The sequence below is a fragment of the Pleurodeles waltl genome, chromosome 5 (genome assembly GCF_031143425.1).
Source record: "Pleurodeles waltl isolate 20211129_DDA chromosome 5, aPleWal1.hap1.20221129, whole genome shotgun sequence".
In the NCBI taxonomy this organism is placed as follows: Eukaryota; Metazoa; Chordata; class Amphibia; order Caudata; family Salamandridae; genus Pleurodeles; species Pleurodeles waltl.
Genome location: NC_090444.1, coordinates 405,251,559 through 405,271,978, shown reverse-complemented (window position 1 = coordinate 405,271,978; position 20,420 = coordinate 405,251,559). Strand labels below are relative to the sequence as shown.

Below are 20,420 nucleotides of genomic sequence, written 5' to 3'. Positions count from 1 at the left end.
ATTACCTTCCTGAATTCTCTACAGTTGAACTGGTGGATGATGTCCTAAAACCACATTTTTCTTCTCACAAACTCTGTAGAGACTTGTCCTTAGTGAACATTTCTGCTATACCAATACTTGATAGGATTGTTCGATATATACAGCCCGACGGAGGTTATTCAAATTCCATATGTATTCAAACTTTCCATGGATGATGTAATTACACCCTGAGTAGTTTCTGATGATTGGGATGTGAAAACAGTTGATTCTGTGATGTCTGATCTGCAGTATTTTACTGTATGTGAATGTGAGGATGTTTGTCAATCCAAAGAAAATGATGGCAATATGTTCTGTTATAATTATTATGGGCATCATTTTATTCACAGAGCAAATACCCCAAAGACAATTTTTAATTATACACAGTGGAAACACTGTCCGACTCCACCAGTAGGGAGTTCCAAAACTTACATTGAAAAGTTTACATATTTCTCTGGGCACAATGTTAAAAATGCTGAGTTGTATTATTTTAAATTGCTAGTAATGGAAAGTCAACATGTTTTAGTGAGTGATACAAAATTTAATTTATTCAGATTCCTTTGTTTCCCGGTTAGTTATAGAAGGCTATGAATATTGGTTGAAGTCGATAGACTTGAATAGTGTGTGGGGAACTAAAAATTGGCAAATAAGGGGAAAGGAAGCTTTATTTAGAGCATGCTTGCTACATGTTAAAATGAAAGTTTTAAATGAAACTGTACAACAAACTTGTTGTTTAGGCTTGGCTAAAATTAAGGAGTTGAATGTGCCCAGTATTCCTGCCCCAGCAAAATTTTACAAATAGCAAAAGTATTTAAATGGATCTGAAGATCAGCCCGTTGAAGGTCCAAAATGGAACATTTAGCACATCATTTTCACGTCCTGGTGGGTGGTTATTGTGGCCCATAGACACCAATGGGTGCCATAGACGTTTTGCAAACTCCACGGCGTTTTTAGAACAAGTAGGCCACAACCTTGCTATGTGTCATCAGAACACGCGGGTATAGTGACAGCAGATAGTGTAGGGAAATTTTGCCAGCGATGGTTGAAAAGTTCCTCACTAGATGCTGTTAAAGAACACCTCAGTCTCCTGTCTAACAGTACAGATTTACAGGACTTCTTGTTAGGCCCCAGAAGACAACGCAGAAAACGCTTTTTATATGCAATATTTAATTAAATTTGGAAACCTTCCCAACAAGAAGTAGCTGCCTGGTTAAGGCGAATAGATCAGGAAAATTTACAGAAAGTATTAGCCGTTGTAGATAATGATATTAACACCTTGTTTGACCCGATATACACTTTAGACAACATTGTGTCTTCTGCAATAGACATAGTACAGTCATCTTTACACCATGGACAGAGTCAACTAAGGTCCATTATGCAGTTAGGTTGGACACTAGAAATACTGAAAGCAGGTTGCGTTCCCTGGCAACACGTTAGCGCAAGGGATATATTTTCAACATTTAATTTAACGCGACAGCAACAAATAATTGCTAAGAAGGAAGCGACATGTAATGCTAAACATCGAGAAATTAGAAAAGTTGCCTTTTACAGTAGCTGAAATACCATCTGCTGAATGGTTGATACACGGGGTTATTAATCTGCCTATTTCAGCACTTCAATTTACATCCTGCTTGAAACACATTCCAGTAAGCAGATATGAAGGGCTGGGAGATAGTTATATACGCAAGGTGTGGGAGCTTCCATTTTCATACAAATGTTTCAATGGTGTGAAAGAGGTCTTTCTTAGCGGTAGTGAATGTGAGACTTCTGTGAGCCATCTGATGGTTTGTAAGCCGCTGTCCTTGCACGGGACATCCAACACCTAGGCAGCGAACTTGGCTTGCTATCTGAATGGAGTTCCAGTCCCCTTGATTAGACCTGCGTTCCAGGTGATTTTAAATGGTAGCTATGTGCTCCTTAACGGTGAGGGCTATTGTGGAATGTGAGCCGGAATAACTTATATCGTTTCTGTCTCCTAAATTGTCACCTGTTGCGGGAATGTCCTTTTTTCCCCTACTCAAAAAAAGAGAGGTAGCAGAGATTTGGCCTCATATTGCTACTTCAGATATGAATTTTGAGCAGGCTCAAGGCTTTATTGTTTGAAAAACTTAGGGCGCTTACATCTGCGCTCGAGACCTATGCGCTTCAAGTTGCGAGGTCATCTGCAGAGATTCGGTTCCTTTTAAGTACAAATGTTCTGAGACACTTTGGTGAACTCGTGGGACGAATATTCAACGTGTCCAGCAGTACTGGAATCGCGCATTTCTCTAAGGCTGTTGGTTCTGGTTTCATTCACACCTTCTCCTCTATTTTTGGCTTAATACCTTCAGCCGCACACTCAATATTTTTGAGTATTTTCGGAGGATTTCCGATTACTTTGGCTATAATAGGTGACATCTTGCTGTTGCTACTTTTTCTGCGCAATGGCTGTCCCTTCACAATAAGGAGGACTGAGAGCGTTTCCACCAGCGCAACTGTGTCGTGAATGCATAATACAGTATTTCAGAGCACCACTCCTGAAAGAACTGGAGTGATACTGGTCTCTGTCATTCAGACTGGTTTTGGATTGTGTGCAGCCCGTGTTTCGATGCCTTTGGTGCCTTTTCGTATGTGCACTGAAAGTTTGTCTTTCTATGCAGCGCTTACTTTCATTGGACGCTGATCTGTTGATGTTCTCGTTTAGGGCTCATTGCCAGATATATGCGCTGAGGGTGCATTTGCTACGGGAAGCTGTCTATGAGTTGTCCTTTGTGGATAATGGAACTCTTAGCTCAACATTGGCACAACACGAAATGCTGCTGCCTCAGCTGGAGCTCAGGCTTTGGACACTAGTGCTCTATGGTTTTCTTTGAAAATGATTTGGATATTTTACCACCTGCCCAAGTGGAACATTTCCTGGCTTCAGTTGTCCCAGATATATTTGACGATTTTAAAAATGACACTGACTTTTGAATTTGGTTTTATTGGCGCCACTACTGAAGTTTTTTAATTGTTCTTTTTTCCTCCATTCTCAAGTGTCTTTTTACTTGTCATTATTAACATTTATGTTTATATGTTTTTCTAAATAGATCATAGTAGCTTTTATTGGTTTTAGGCTTTAACCACCTTTGATCTGGCAAGGGGAGGGTGCCGTATAGCTATTTGAGCCATATTTTAGACACTTTATTTTAGCAAACTAGGCCTGCCTTTGGGCATTGTAGCCCAGTTACATTTTATTCAGCATTGCTTTATTTATTCTAGCAATAGCCACATTTGCGGTGTTGTTTTATTTTCTCTATCCAATTGTTCTTTTGCCTAGGAAATCTCACGTTCTTACTACTGCATCAATTTCACTCTGTGCTTTCCTCAAGGCTGCAGTCAGATAGGATTGCTGGCAAAAAGTAGTATGCTGTGTCTCTGACATTTCACAGAAACATACACATCTTTACGTGGGGACGTTTTCTCAGAACATCAGCTGTTTTATTATAAAAACACTTCTCTGTCTTATAAACGTTAGAGGGAGATTCCAGCCGGATGACCACAACTGCATGCTGATTGCTGAATGTCTTCGCTACAGCTGCTTGCTTAGACTGCCGAACCCCTGGCCTACATGGGGACGGTGTTTCCTTAGACAACAGGCTTCCTTGCTCAGGTACGGGGGATGATGTCTTCCCAGGGGGGAAACCTGAAGGGTAGTTCCATTCAGTGCCAGAGAATACTATAGTAATGCATACTTTTTGGAGCCCCAAAACAAGTTTGCCTTTATCCAGTTTTTTTAAATAGATTTGATGAGGGCCCTTTAGCTTCTCAAACAATAAAACTTCGCTAAAACCGTGATAAAAGAAAATAGGAATTACTAAATGGCTGACGGCCAACACCAGACCTATTGGCTTTGCTAGTGCTTATTCTGTGATTTCCTTATTATAACTGTTGCCCATCTTTATTCCTAAAGCTCATGGGTACACAAGTAAAGCTTGCCTGTGTAACATGCAGTCTCTGCTCCTATTACAAAAGTAAAGCCCTCCAGCGTCGACCACACCGTTTTCATGAAGGAAAGCTAATGTTGGGTGCACAATACCTTTGATGGTAATAGGTAGAATAATGTATTAAAATTCTTGCACGCCCCAAGCTAGAATCTTCCTTTAATTTCTGTGTTTAGCACTTATTGGAAACTAGGAGTGAGATTTGCGCTTGATCCCTAATTGTAATTGTAATCCAGACATTCCAGCACGACTCAGGTTACCTTATATGCAAGTTATTTATTTTTTTAATAGTGACACTCCTTTCCTGGTCTGGCTAGGCTCCACCCTTTCTATAGTATTAATGCTGTATGTAACAGAATAAACTCTTCACAATTGAAATCGCTCTTTGAGATGTTACTTAGAAGTTAACTTTATCTAAAGTAATGTGCATGATTACAACCACCATAATAGACGGGCATTGGCAAAGCTGATATGCCTTGCCTTTGGGACTTATCGGCTTTGGCAATGGTTTTTAACCATGCTGCACAGCATCATTGATGATCATTGGTTTAGCCATGTGCAGCATGGCTAAATCAACAAAAAAAGTGGTATGATGCGGCGTCCCCATTATAGTGTAGGCGTATTCTTTCTTTAGGAAAGGCAGTATTTTTTTCTAATTTAAAGAAATCTCAGAAAGCGTTCACTTTGCTTGGCATGATAGATCATTATCCTAGTATTAAATGGGTCCATTGTTTGATGGAATATGAATGCTGGAATCATGGATGATGGATCTAGACTTTACCAATTGTATTTTCATTGAAAATATTGAGACATTGGTCATGGATTAACACTGCTTGTTGTTGTAAATAAGGCAAGAAAAGAACGGTTCCCTATCTTTAATTAGTGTGTGCAACACTAATAAGCAGAATGTTTCAAAATAAAAAAATGCATTTGACTTTTACAGGTATGGAATTTTTTTCATCTCTTTTTTGTAATGTGCATACAGATTGCTAAGTTGCCGTCTTTCTTGCACTTTCTGGTTTGAGTTACATTCTGTTCATATCTGATCAGGTTCTAAACTAAGTTACAGTGGTTTGTATTGTTGGAATAGACACCTGTAGCCAATAGGGTTGACTAGCAGAGTATTGCATACGGAGAATAATTGCATGTTTGATAATGGTGTATTTTCAGGGTTCAGGAGCTGATGTCAGATGACCAGAGAGAGGCAGGAAGAATTCCTCGTACAATAGAGTGTGAGCTGGTCCAAGATCTCGTAGACAGCTGTGTTCCGGGAGATATGGTGACTGTTACTGGAATTGTAAAGGTGTCAAACACTGGAGATGGTATGTATCTTGAAATACGTCAACATTGTTCTTAGTTCAAAAGCTTTTTCGATTTTCTTACCAGAACCATAGAAGCACACCCCCCCAATGAATAACGTAATAAAACATATAAAACATTATGTATATATTTATTTATATATATAGATATTTCATAATTACCCATTTACAGATAGCTGCATAAAATGTCATCAATCAATCAATCAATAAATCAATCAGTCAGTACCCCCCTAATTGTTTTGTATAAAACTGTATGCCATAAAAATATAGACACAACTGAACACAGGAAAATCACTTCTGGTTTGCATTTACTCAGTGTGTACTTTTGCAGTAGAGGTATTAGAACCCGTTTCCGTGGATCCTCATAAAATGTACAAAAAAGTAAACTGTGTTTTGTTCTGAAACACTATTACAAGGACTCTTATCAACTACAGTAGACCAATAATTCTCTCTTGGAAATGACACAAGGCGGTGGATAATAATGCATCTAAGCTGCATTAATACTAATTGATGCTATGTATTATACACATGTTCCAAAAAAATTGAATATCATCATTAAAATCATTTCATGCGTTTAAACCCTAGGCTTCCCCACATTCTTTGTAACACCTTTCTTCCTCCAACAATTTCATTGAAATGGATTTAATTTCTACTTTACTTACTCGGTTTAAGGAAACAGGATCACTAAGAAATTCTGCTGTACCCAATTTATTACAGAACACCTTAATACACCAAATCCAAGTGATATTCTCGGCATAATCCAAACATGTACAGTGATTATTTTTCTATTCAAAAGTGCCTCCAATGGTGTCCAAATCCTTTGCCATATTAGAACTGGGTGAATCCTAATAAAATCTTCTAAAGGGAAGGAAATCCCACTCCCTATGACAGCCATAGGTAGAAAAACTGCGCAACTAAAATATATTTTCTTAGGCAGGCATTTTCTGCTATCTGTAGCTTCTTTAGATTGGCATAGCCTCAAGGACCTACCCCATTGTTCTTAGTTTCATCTCCCTTGCTGTCTTGTTTAGTCAAGTTTGAATTTCTTGTGTGAAGGATCTCATTGCAACTGGGTTCGAAGCAATTATTCAGTTTGAATTTGGTGGAGATGCCTCACTGTGATTTATGTTGTGCATTTTTGGTGGTTAGTAATGTATGTGCCTCGCTGTAATTGGTGATAAATAAACCCTATTGAGCATTAAAATGTTACTGTTATACTTTTCATCCTTGGTGTGGTCTCCCTTAACTTTTTGCCTCTGTTCCCCAGGTTGTCGATGTGTGCTGGACTCTGATTTTGCTGTTTTTATTACTCTGGGCACTTTACCACTGCTAACCAGTGCTAAAGTGCAAGTGCTCTTGTTTAAAATGTGTATGTAATTGGTTCTCCATGATTGGCATATTTGTTTTACTGTTAAGTCCCTAGTAAAGTGCACTAGAGGTGCCCAGGGCCTGTAAATCAAATGTTACTAGTGGGCCTGCAGCACTGGTTGTGTCACCCACATAAGTAACCCTGTAATCATGTCTCAGACCTGCCACTGCAGTGTCTGTGTGTGTACTTTTACACTATAAATTCGACTTGGCAAGTGTACCCACTTGCCAGGCCTAAATCTTCCCTTTTCTTACATGTAAGGCACCCCTAAGGTAGGCCCTAGGTAGCCCCAAGGGCAGGGTGCAGTGTATGGATAAGGTAGGACATATAGTAATGTGGTTTATATGTCCTGACAGTGAAATACTGCCAACTTCGTTTTTCACTGTTGCAAGGCCTGTCTCTCTCATAGGATAATATGGGGGCTACCTTTAAATATGATTAAAGTGTAGATTCCCCTAGAGAGTAGATGGACATGTGGAGTTTGGGGTCCCTGAACTCACAATTTAAAAATACATCTTTTAGTAAAGTTGATTTTAAGATTGTGCGTTTGAAAATGCCACTTTTAGAAAGTGATCATTTTCTTGCTTAAACCATTCTGTGACTCTGCCGTGTTTGTGGATTCCCTGTCTGGGTCAGTTTGACAGTTGGGTTGTTTTTCACCTCACACTAGACAGTGACACAAAGGGAGCTGGGGTGTAACCTGCATTTCCTGATTTAATCTCTGCTAGAAGGGAGGGGTGGAGTGGTCACTCTCATCTGAAAGGACTGTGCCTGCCTCTGACAATGCAGACTCCAACCCCCTGTTGTGTGTCTGAGGCCTTGCCTGGGCAAGGCAGGATTTCACAAGTAGGTGTTAGTCCCCTTTGAAGAAAGGTGACTTCAAAGACTAAAATGGGTATAAGAAGGGCACCCAAATCTACAGACTTTAGAAACACTTCTGGAACCAAGAGGAACCTCTGCCTGGAGAAGAGCTGGTAGCTGAGGAAGAAGTGCTGCCCTGCCTGTGACTGTGCTTTGTGGATCTTTCCTGCAGTGCTGCTTCTGCCCAGAGTAAGAGGGCAAAGACTGGACTTTGTGTGCCTTCCATCTTGTGAAGAAATCTCCAAGGGCTTGAGTTAGAGCTTGCCTCCTGTTGTTTGAAGTCTCAGGGACAGCAAAGACTTCTCTCTGCCAGCACCTGGGGTCTCTGGAGAGACTCCTGCTCTGACAAGTGGTGCCCATTCCAGTCCCTGGGCCCTTGAAAGGAAAGCTGGTGGAAATCCAAGGAAATCGGATGACTCCGGACCGACGCCGCTGCTGAATCCAGTAACGCCGCCTGCACCCGACGCCGTGACCTTCGCTGGAACGCGACGCTCTTCACAGGCCTGACGCCGCTGCTGCCCCGCTGAAGTCCGCGACTCCGTGGAAGTCGCCGCACCACGTCGTGACCGACGCCGCTCAAAGTGCACGGATTCAACGTTTCGCACAGACGGCGCGATCCCCGACTTCGCGCATCGGCTTGTTTTCACTCTTCACCAAAGGTACTGTACTTGGGGGTCTACACGACTCCGTGTCCGGCGCCGCTGGTGTCGGCTTGTTGGGAATGACTCCGTCACGACGCCGTGTTAACATCTCATCGAAGCATTTTTGTTTCTAAGCGCTATTTTTGGAGTTTAATCTTTACAAATTCATAACTTGACTTGTGTATGTTGGATTGTTTTGTCGTTTTGGTCTTGTTTTGTTTAGATAAATATTTCCTATTTTTCTAAACTGGTGTTGTGTCATTTTGTAGTGTTTTCATTGAGTTACTGTGTGTGTTGGTACAAATACTTTACACCTAGCACTCTGAGGTTAAGCCTACTGCTCTGCCAAGCTACCAAGAGGGTAAGCAGGGGTTAGCTGAGGGTGATTCTCTTTTACCCTGACTATAGTGAGGGTCCTTGCTTGAACAGGGAGTAACCTGACTGTCAACCAAAGACCCCATTTCTAACAGTTAAAAAAGCTCATTCTAATTTCTAAAGCATCTTTTGGGTCAATGCAGGTGTACAGTTTCATTAGGCTATTAAGGGATGTTGAGCAAACAACAAAGCGTCATGTAGTAATCACTGGTTGCATGTGAGATTTCGGAATTATTTAGACTCTGGGCAGGTAGGATGCAGCCCTGATTGGTAAGGCCCTCCATCGCCATTCCCTCAATGTCTATCCCACGATGTCAACGTTCCAGATAGCAGAGCTTATGGCAGGTTTTTCATAAAGAAACATGCACATATTAGATGAGGGTAAGGAAGCGAGAACGTAGGATGGGACTTTTGTTGGCGCTTGTTTTGTTAACTCTGTTTTGTAGATGATTACCTAAATCCTACCATGCATGGATGCCACTATGGTAAGGTGAAAACAATTAAAACAATCATTCTATAAATCTACAATATTATGCTAATGAACAGCTGAAAATGACAAATCGTACCATGCAGTGATGTCACTATGAGGTGAAAACAATGATTATATAAAACTGCAAAGTTATTGTTAGACCTGAGAGAGCCTTAGGGTGGTCATCCCCCAACTTTTTGCCTGCCTCCTTCCACTTTTTTGCCACTGTTTTTGCTGGTTTTAGGACTCTGCACACTTTACCGCTGCTAACCAGTGCTAAAGTGCATATGCTCTCTCCCTTAAAACATGGTAACATTGGTTCATACCCAATTGGCATATTTGATCTACTTGTAAGTCCCTAGTAAAGTGCACTACATGTGCCCATGGCCTTTAGATCAAATGCTACTAGTGGGTTTGCTGCACTGGTTATGCCACCCACATAAGTAGCCCCTTAACCATGTCTCAGGCCAGCCATTGCAAGGCCTGTGTGTGCAGTTACACAGCCATTTTGACTTGGCTTTTAAAAGTACTTGCCAAACCTATACTTCCCTTTTTCTACATATAAGTCACCCCTCAGGTAGGCTCTAGGTAACCCATAGGGCAGGGTGCTGTGGAGGTAAAAGGCAAGACATATATCTGTGTGTTTTACGTGTCCTGGTAGTGGAAAACCCCTAAATTTGTCTTCCACTGCTGTGAGGTCTGCTCTTTTCACAGGCTAACATTAGAATCTGATCAGAAAGGGGTAAACAGGTCTTGTTTAGTATGGCCAGAATGCTAATACAAAATCCTGCTTATTGGTAAGGTTGAATCTTATGTTACTATTTTAGAAATGCCACTTTTAGAAAGTGAGCATTTCTCTGCACTTACCATCCATCTGTGCCATACAGCCTGTCTCCAATCCGCGTTTGGGCTGGGCTGGTTGACAGCTCCCTTGTGCATTTCACCCAGACAACCACAAACAGAGTATACTCAGTCACACCTGCACTCATCTGCACATTGAATGGGTGTTCCTGGGATGGAAGGGTGGAGGGGCCTGACACTTACATTTCAAAGGCTAGTGGCCTGCCCTCACACAATAGACTGCCAAACCCCCTACTGCAGTGGTTCCCAACCTGCGGTCTGGGGACCCATGGGGGTCCGCAAAGCCTTCTCAGGGGGTCCGCGAGAGCCTAGAAAATTAAATTAAAAATATTAACAAATATTGACAAATTAGGTTCCCAGCTTCCAGTAATGACTCAGGCAGGGGGTCCCCTGATTCCAATGATGACTCAGTGGGGGTCCCTGGGTTCCGTTAATGTTAAAGTGGGGGTCCATAGAAATCAAAAGGTTGGGAACCACTGCCCTACTGGGACCCTTGCAGACAGACCTGTACTGAAACAGGACCTTGTGCACTTCAAAACCACTCTTTGCAGTCTCCTACACTTCAAAGGCACTTTTTGGTATATAAACTGGGTCCCTGACCCCACCAACTCTGACACTTCCTGGGACAGACACTCTGAACAAGACCCTGCAACCTGCCAAAGAGATTGTGTCTGACAGAGGCACAAACTTCCTGTCCGCGTACATGAAGTCCATGTAGGATGTGTGTGGGGTGACCTACCGGTTCACCCCCCCACTTACCATCCTCAATCCAGTGGTCTTGTGGAAAGGTTCAGCAAAACCCTGAAAGGCATGATCACAGGCCTACCTAGGCCATGAGGCGTAAGTGGGACGTCCTCTTGCCATGCCTTGTCTTTGCTTATAGAGAGGTGCCCCAGAAAGGGTTGGGGTTCAGCCCCTATGAACCTCTCTATGGGTACCCTCTCAGGGGACCCCTAAGCATAGTGAAAGAGGTGTGGGAGAGAGCTTCCAGGAACCCTCCCCTCCGCAACCATATGCAACGCTTCTGGAAGCAGGCCAAGAGCAACCTCATGGCCAGTCAAGAGGTGATGAAGCAATGGTATGACCAGAAGGCCACCCTGGTAGAATTCTCACCTGGAGACAAAGTTTGGGTAATGGAGCCAGTAGAGCCTAGAGCTCTCCGGGACTGTTGGAGTGGCCCATTTGAGATCAAGGAACGGAAGGGGGAAGCCACTTACTTAGTGGACCTCAAGTCCACTAGAAACCCCCTGAGGGTGCTCCATCAGAACCAACTGAAGCCTCACTTTGAGAGGTCTGAGGTCAGCATGCTTCTGGTGACATATGAGGGTATGGAACAGGAGAGTGAACCTCTCCCTGACCACCTCTGTGCCAATGAAGGCGATGGGTCAGTGGAGAGTGTCAATCTCTCTGACCCTAGATCATCGGAGAGGAAACTGCTACCAATTAGTGTAACAGTTCTCTTCCCTGTTCTCCCTCACCCATGGACTCACACACTTGAGCTCGTAGACAGGCTAGGGGGTGCCAAATTCCTCAGTACCTTTGATCTCACGTCAGGATACTGGCAGATCGCCTTGACTGAGGGGGCTAAGGAGAGATCTGCTTTTTCTACTGCTGAGGGTCCTTAACGGTTCGGAATAATGCCCTTTGGACTGAAAAATGCCCCACTACTTTCCAACGGTTGGTTAACGGGGTCCTAGCTGGCAAAGATGCGTTCTGCACAGCCTATCTAGACTACATTACCGTCTAAAGTTGCAGCTGGGAGGAACATCTGCTCCACCTCAAGGAGGTGCTTCAGGCCCTGCAGCAGGCAGGCCTGACCATGAAGGCCAGTAAGTGCCAGATTGGACAGGGTTCCGTGGTGTACTTGGGACACCTAGTAGGTGGTGGCAAGGTTTAGGCCGATCAGGCCAAGATTGAGACAATCAAGGCCTGGCAAACACGTAGAACCCAGACTGAGATGAAGGCCTTCTTGGGTCTCATCTGGTATTATCGCAGATTTGTTAAGGGCTATGGCACCATAGTGGCCCCCTTAACACAACTCATATCCAAGAAGCAACCTAGGTTGGTGAATTGGACAGAGGCTTATCAGAAAGCCTTTGACTCCCTGAAGGAAACCATATGCACAGCATCCGTGCTCCAGGCCCCTGACTACTCCAAAGAATTAATCGTGCAGACAGATGCTTCAGAGCATGGCATAGAAGCCGTCCTAGCACAGAAACTTATCTGCAGGGGGTTATTTATATATGCATGAACTTTTCACCTTGACCCCTAGAAATAGTAGCTTTTGGCAGTTTTACAGTGAGTAGTTCATCACACACATTTTATGTATGGTAATTATTAAGGTATCCTTAGCAATCATTCCATAAAACAAAACATACAGTGGGACAACCTACGGCTTATTACATCACATAATACTGTTACTTGTCATAAATTTGTCTAGTTCATCCTAAAACGGATGTATATGTCATCAGCCTCTTGTATATTATATGAGCGGACTGATTATTAATCTCTCTAATTTTTCCCAAACCATATACCTATAACCTGACTCCTCAGAAATCCATCTGGCCTGCAGTTGAATAAAGACGCTCTGGCATATCCCCTTGAGCAGTCATTCTTCTTGTCTGTCCCTCTCAAATCCCCATGTCCCTATACCCTTCTGCACAATGATTCTCTTTATAGAGGGGAGAGAGAGCTGCCTTTCATTCTTTTATATCTGTTTTGGAAGAAGCAAACAATTGCCCTCATTATGACATTGGAGGTAAATTCCGAACTCCACTGCGGTGACTGCCACCAGCACACCTCCGCAGAGGCGAACATCCGTCTGCCAGATCATGACACACACACACAAAACCAACAGAAAACAGCCATAACCACAAATCTGGCAGACCCACTGAACGTGATAAACTAGCGGAACTACCACCCATACCGTTATGCCACCAAAACAACGCCCTCCAAATAATGACCCATGAATCACCACAGCGGACATTCAACGATGGTAAACCATTGGCGGTACCGCCGCGGCAGATATGACCACCCAAAACAAAACAAGACAATATTGGCCAGAACAAAAAACCCACAACTGACACAAATACACACACCCACCAACAGCACTATAAAACACACACCCCCATCATCCACAAACCTCTGCAAAGACAAGACGGCTACACTTTGCGAGGACACTCCAAAAGAGAACTGCACACATATCACAACTACCAATTCAGCTGACATGCACCACACACCCCACCACATCACACATCACCCCTGCACAACTACATTCACCACACAACACCCATGTTCCCACCAAGGTACCCCCGTTTCACTGATGAGAAGTTGCGGGTCATGGTTGAGGAAATAGGGTCGAGCCACAGCTGTTTGGAGCACAGGTACAGCAGATATCCATTGCCAGGAAGATGAAGCTATGGGAGAGGATCGTGGACAGGGTGAACGCCGTGGGACAGCATCCATGAACAAGGGACGACATAAGCAAGAGGTGGAACGTCCTACGGGGAAAGGTGCGTTCCATAGCAACAAAGCACCAGCTCACTATCCACAGGACTGGCGGTGGATCCCCACCTCTTCCCTCCACAGCTGACAGCATGGGACAAGCAAGTCTTGGCAATCCTGCATCCTGAGGGACTTACTGGAGTTGCTAGAGGACAGGACCTTAGTGAGTCAACATTTACTACCTATCACCCCACCATACCTGCATGCCATCTCGACCCCCATCCTGATTCCCATCATCCCACTCCATCCCACACAGTACACCACCACAATCAACAAACCTAAATGCCAAGCCCTGCATGCCATACCCACTGCATACACCTCCCTTCCAGCCCTGCATGTACACCCTCCACCAATGCATGCACAGCATGGAGAACTAACAAACCCACAGTCCATCACCGTATACGAACAAAGGTGGCAGGGCAACAGCAATAATATAGGGGAAGCTAGAGATGCAGAATATGTCACAGACATGTAGCAAAATACACCACTTACACAGGTGCCCCAGACAATCTCAGCGGCGAGGAGGTGCCACGGCTACCCAGTCTCCCGCCAGAAGATGCCCCCAGTGATGACAGCAACTGTGGAGTTCAGAATCTGGATGAACTCCCTGGCCTATCAGGGGCCTCTGGTCAGTCGGCTACCCCAGCCCACACCCAATCCACCACAGAGCCTCCCCACTCAGTATCCAACACCACAGAAGCCACCCAACATCCCCAGACCTCTGCCCCCAGGACACGTCAATCAGCAGTGTGCCCACCTGTACAGGGACCCCAGGCCACACATCACAGGTCCAGGGGTCAGTGGCAGTGGGCACACCGTTTAGGGGACACAGGAGGCCAGGGACGGTCGGAGGAAAGCTGTGCGCCAGGGGGAGGACAGGCTCAGGGAACCGACTGCCTAGGAGGCACTTACTAATGTTCTCGGGATCATCAAGCAGGAGAACCAGTGGCTGCAGGGGGAACACCACCAGGAGATCAAGCAAGAATTGCAGGCCCTGAACACCACCATGGTCTCCATTACAGGGGTGCTTGGTGACATGGCGAACATTATGAGGGACTACACAGCACACCAGCGGGCCCCTTCCACTAGACAGTGTACTGACCAGCCTTCCACATCTGCTGCAGCTAGTGGACAGGAGGCCCTGCTACAGGACCCACAGGCCACTAGCACCCCTCCCCCTGCAGAAGATGAACCACCCCGCAAACAGTCCCTGCGACCCAGACAGATACCAGAGACAATTGCCAAGACAAAGACCACTGCCAGGAAATGAGGCCCTCCTGAATGTCCCCCTTGTGTTCCACTGTGTCATCTTGTCTACTTTGAACTGCCATTGCTCCCCTTCCTATGGCCCCTTGGACACTGGACCTGTGCTACAAACAGACTGGCCCACCACACTGGACTTTTCCCAACCATCACCCCACTCTATTGAACTTCCCATTGTATACCAATTTCCAATAAACACCCTTGGACACAACTTGAGTAATAGTGCATTATCTACAGGTAATGTACAATGCATAGAACTGTAATGAACTGCATGATCCTGTGCAAATATCCAATAACATGTTGACCCATCCTACAAATGTGTCCCAGCAGTCTGTACGCATCACAGCAGTACACTGTTGGAACAACACCAACACCTGCAATAAGGGAAGGCATAGGTGACAGGTGGGATCCAAAGGTAATGACGTGCTACAGTCACACTGCACAACACTAAAGTGTAGAAATGTTTAGTTCAACAGTCTTACCCGAGTGTGATTGAAGTACTGCAGGATCATATGTTACCTGTTGTCCACATCCTCCTCCTCTTCCTCCTCCTCATTGTCCTCAGTGTCCACTGCTGCCACAGCTGCATTGTCACCTCCTCTTCCTGCAGATAGGGCACATGCCTTCTGAGGGCCAAATTGTGCAACATGCAGCACACAACAACAATTCTGCAGACCTCCTCAGAGGAGTAGCACAGGGGTTCACCTGTCAGATGGAGGCACCTGAACCTAGCCTTCAGGACCCCGAAGGTCCTTTCGACAATCCTCTGGGTACATCCATGAGCATCATTGTACATATTCTCAGCCCCTGTTCTCGGATTCCTAACAGGGGTCAGGAGCCAGGAGAGGTTTGGGCAGCCGGAATCACCGACAAGAAGTAAGGGACACACATTATCCCTGCACAATGGCATGGGCTATGATTACTGAAGGCATACACTGACATACATTGGGTGGGGACTCAGGCTCACCTATTAGCCACACTCTGTGCCTCTGTAGTTGTGCCATCAGGTGTGGGACACTGCTATTCTTCAGGACAAAGGCATTATACACTGACCCAGGATACTTGGCAGTGATGTGGGAGATGTACTTTTCAGGCATACCATCCGGACATTGAATGAACGGAAACTATTCTGATTCCTGTACACTTGTTCATTGACCCTTGGGGGGATTAAGGTAATATGGGTCCTGTCAATGGCCCCAATTACATGTGGTATATGTCTCATTGCATAGAATCCAGGCTTCACAGTGGATAAATCATCTGCCTGGGGGAATGCGATGTAGCTGCACATGTGTTTGAGCAAGGTTGCCAAAACCCTTGCAAGCACAATAGAGAACATTGGCTGTGATATTTCTGAAACCAAGCCCACTGTCACCTGAAAAGAGCCAGTTGCCAAGAAATGGAGCACTAAGAGTACTTACACAAGAGGGGCTATTAATGTGGTGCAACGGATAGCAAGTAGCAGATCAGGCTCCAATTGTGCTCCCAGCTCTGTGATTGTGGCCCAGTCCAAATGATAGGTGAGTATGATGTGCCTGTCCTCCAGTGTAGCCAAGTCCACAAGGGGTCTGTACACAGTTGCTTGCCTCCTCCTCCTATTCCTCCTCAGTGGTTGGTACCTAAGGGACCCAAAAGTAAGAAGGGAGTGATTACAGGAACCATGAACACACTACAGCAGTGTACACACAGCATGCTTGTATGTTGGACACTGGAATTCTATAGGTGAGAACATTAAACTACAATGACGCACTTATCAATCTGCACATGTGTACCAGCATTAGAAAATGGCACCCGCCTGTCCTGTATTGAGGAACAGGTGAAAGTGACCCAACTCCTCTGGCATTCGCGTCATGACGGGAGGCGGTCTGCACCGCCATGTAATTTCTCATTGGCCTTCTATGGAGTATGGGAACTAATTATGATCAACGTCAGCGATGATGGTGTTCACCGCCGCAGACGTGGCTGCCATTTTATGTCTACCACTTCACTTGATTCCTGACTTTTCACAAGATGACATCTTCACTGTGTGTGTTGCTGTGACCTGTGTCTGGAACCTGCCATTGCTCCTGCAAGTGGGGAAAGTGCCCCAGCTTTTACGTCGGAGGAGTTGGAGTGGCTCGTGGATGGGTGCTACCCCTGTATGGGCAGTAGTATGGGCCTCCAGCCCGAGAGGTGAGTACACCATGGGTACATTGCAAGCAACATGGCTGCATGTAGATGTGTTTGTGTGCTGGCAATGTGTCATATGAGGGGTATGGCTGGTGGCAGTGCTAATGCAGGGATACGGGTAATGTGTGTGCCTGATGAGGGGATAATGCATTTTGTTGGCTATATGTGTGACAGGCTGGATTGTTAATGTTGTCCCAATATTTGTGTTACCTCTGCAGGTCAGCGCCCATCAGAAGAAGGGGTTGTGGCATGCCATCGCCAAGGACGTGTGGACACTGGGGGTCTATAGCAGGCAGAGCACCCACTGCAGGAAACGGTGGGAGGACCTGAGACGCTGGGCCCGGAAGACTGCGGAGGCCGAGATGCGGATGACCTCCCAACGAGAGAAGGGTGCCCGTCGGAACCTGACCCACTGATGGCCCGCATACTGGCAGTGGCCTACCCAGAGCTGGATGGACACTTGAGAGCATCATAGCAGCCACAAGGGGGGTAAGTAAAGTGTGTTTAACAACCGTCTCTGTTGCCTGGCATGGGCTTTGGGTGCAGGGTACTAGTCAGTGGATGCCCCAATATGCAAGTTCAGACATTGCTGCGTGGTCCATCTTAGATTAATAGGGTGAAATGCATGTTTTTTAAAGCTAGGTAGCTGGCTTCCCATGTCAGACAGGGCTTAACTGGTCCCATTTGGTGTGTAGCTGGCAGTGTTTGGCTCCTACCTGCTGTGGTACTTGGCCAGTGGTATGCCAGTATGGTCCATACTGCACATTCTCAGTCTCAGTGTGTGACAGCGATGTGTATGCCATTTGTGCTGTTGGTGCTGTGATTGACCCTGTGCTCCCTTTCTCCCCCCCTCTCCTTCTGTCATCCTGTCCATGTGTGCATTAGCATCATCTGGCGAAGGAGCAAGGGCACTGGCGAGTGAGGGAGCTGCAGCCCACATGACCCAGGAGGCCACTGACGCTGAGGAGACCAGTGGGACGGAGGGCGAGGTGAGCACCCCGGCGGGGACAGGAGGTGATACAACTGACTCTGATTCCTCCTCCGATGGGAGCTCTCTGATGGTGGCGGACCCCTCTGGTACCACCCGAGCTACAGGTTCTACCACCACCCCCTGTACCAGCACCGCCCCCCCCAGTAGCCCCCCACCGAGTTGCCCATGCCCACTCACCCAGGAGGGTGGGCATCTCCTTCTCCCTAGGCACCTCAGGCCCTGCCCCAGTCAGCCCTGCTACCCTCAGTGAGGAGGCTGATGACCTCCTGAGATCCATCTCTGTAGGGCAGTCAACAATAGTGAATGCCATCCAGGGGCTGGCATCGCAGATGCTGCAATGCAATGCCTTCCTGGATGGCAGTCATGGTGGCTTGACGGCCCTACGGACATTGTTTCAGGCTCTGGCCTCTTCACAGACAGCAGCCATTGTCCCTTTTTCATCCGTCCCCCCCTCCAACTACCACTTCCCAGTCTCCTCACCCCCAGCCCCTCCCACATTCTGACAAGCATGCACCCAAAACAACACACAAGGCTCGCACAGACAAACACAGGCGGCACACTTCAGTCCACAAGCACTCACACAGCCAACACCCAGATGCACACACAACATCCTCCACGAACTCCACTGTCTCCCCCTCCTCCTCCTCCCTCACAGTCACATCCTCACTCACACCTGCATGCACTGTCCCTGAACCTGCCACATGCACAGCCTTGCCCACAGTCACCAGAGCAGCAGACCCGCAGACATGCACCCCACGCACTACATGCACAGTCACCACCACCACCACCACCATTACCACATCATGCAGCACACCCACCTCACTTGCAGGCACCACCACAACATCCCTCCACACATCATGTTTGTCCTCACCCACTCTGTCTGACCCCCACTCCACAGAACTAAGCCCAAGTAGGCCCCACCTACAACCAAGGACAAGGAGGCCCCTCACAAAACTGTGTCCAAGGAGCCTCATCCCGAACCAGAGGACAAGGAGCCCCCTCAGTAAACAGTGGGCAGTGAGTCCCATCCAGAACCAGTGGGGAAGGAGCCCCTTCCAGAACCAGTTGGCAAGGAGCCCCCTCCAGAACCAGTGGGCAAGGAGCCCCCTCCCATGTTATGCTACCCCATCCCCCCCTGAGTTGCCTGCCCTTTTGCAACATGATGCCCCTGAACGGCGGAGTCCCGATGTTGTCAGGAATCAAGTTGGGGCTTGGACTTTACCATGTGGACATGTGTGACTTTGGACTGGCCTTTGGGCCTGCATGTATGTATATATGCAGGTCTGTATGTTTTTTTAATTTTGAGTATTCATCCAACAGGAATACAGTGGTTGGAACAGTGTATGTGTCCTGGCTTTCTTTGCTCCAGGGTTCTGTTACTGTTGTTTTACTCTACAGCTTGTTCTGGGTGTGTGGTGTGTGTGTATGGTGTGTGTTGTGTGTGTGTGTGTTACTCGCCCCACTCTCTCTCCCTTCCTTGTGTGCTAGGCGGCTGTACTCCCCGTCGTCGTCTTCGTCGGCGTTGGTAATCTAGGACGGCCATAGCGTGGTACAGCATCAGGAAGACTTGCAGTTCGGGTTCCATGGCGGCCGCCGACTCTGTGTGTCCCTGGAGGTGAATGTCTCCTTTTATATGTTGTGTTTCGCCAGGCTTTTGGTGTTGTTGCTACTGCCCCGGAAATCCTGGCGGTGTGCTATGTCACTATATGGTTGGCGGATCCTTGTCTTCCACCTGCCTGTAGATGGCTGCTGCCGTGTTCAGTGTTCGTACTGCGCTGGCAGTTGGTGTGGTACATTGGCTGTCTATGTGAGGGATCACTGCCATGGTCCTTATTTGGCAGTCATTACCGCCAGCCTGTCGGCGGTGATACCGCAACGTTAAGCTTGGCGGTAACTTGACCACCAAGGTTATAATGACCACCAATGTCTCAGAGAAGTGTTAAAGATTCAAGCAAATGTTTCCAACTTCCAAAATATGCTTTCACTTAGCTTACAGGACAACTAAATAGATGATTCTCTGCTGCTTTTCTATTTTTGTTAGTGCAACTAATGTCAGCAGCTACTAAAATAATAATAATAATTTGACCATCCATACACACCCCATTAGCTGTCTTCTTTATTCAGAATATTAGTTTCTCTAGGTCCTAAGTCTTGCATGTATGCACTCTGAAGAATAAGTGTATTTCATGATTGCCAAATAATTAATCCTGTAGGGTATGTACGATATATGTATTATAAGGGAACTACCACAAATATCAGCACACCACACAAGATATCAAGGTCAATTTAAAACAAATGTACTGTTTCTTAATGTTAAGAATCATTTATTGCTCCAGGTTAGACATCTATGTTTATAGTAGGCAACAATTCAGGGATTGAGGTCCATTTAATCTCCCTGACATTATTTCCAATGTAACTGATTGACATAGGTAGAACACGCTTTTCACTGATTGAACAATGAAGACATTAGCCATTTGCCTTATATCAGTGTTATCAGCCTTTGGAATCACTGGAGCAGTATGACTGTATACGATTGAGGAACAGAGCCACTGGAGCTGTGAAACTGTCTATACCAGAGGATATGAAACAAAATAGGAGCCAGACATACATGGGTCAATACAAAA

General features: G+C 46.0%; 1 protein-coding gene across 1 annotated transcript in view; it reads left to right on the top strand.

Annotated features, from left to right (window-relative positions):
- The window catches only part of MCM8 (minichromosome maintenance 8 homologous recombination repair factor), a 376,705-nt gene that overhangs the window by 120,700 nt on the left and 235,585 nt on the right, over positions 1-20,420 (top strand). The window contains exon 9 of the mRNA XM_069234156.1: positions 5,148-5,299. Within this exon, the coding sequence (XP_069090257.1) occupies positions 5,148-5,299 (152 nt within the window). The remainder of the gene's footprint in view (positions 1-5,147; positions 5,300-20,420) is intronic.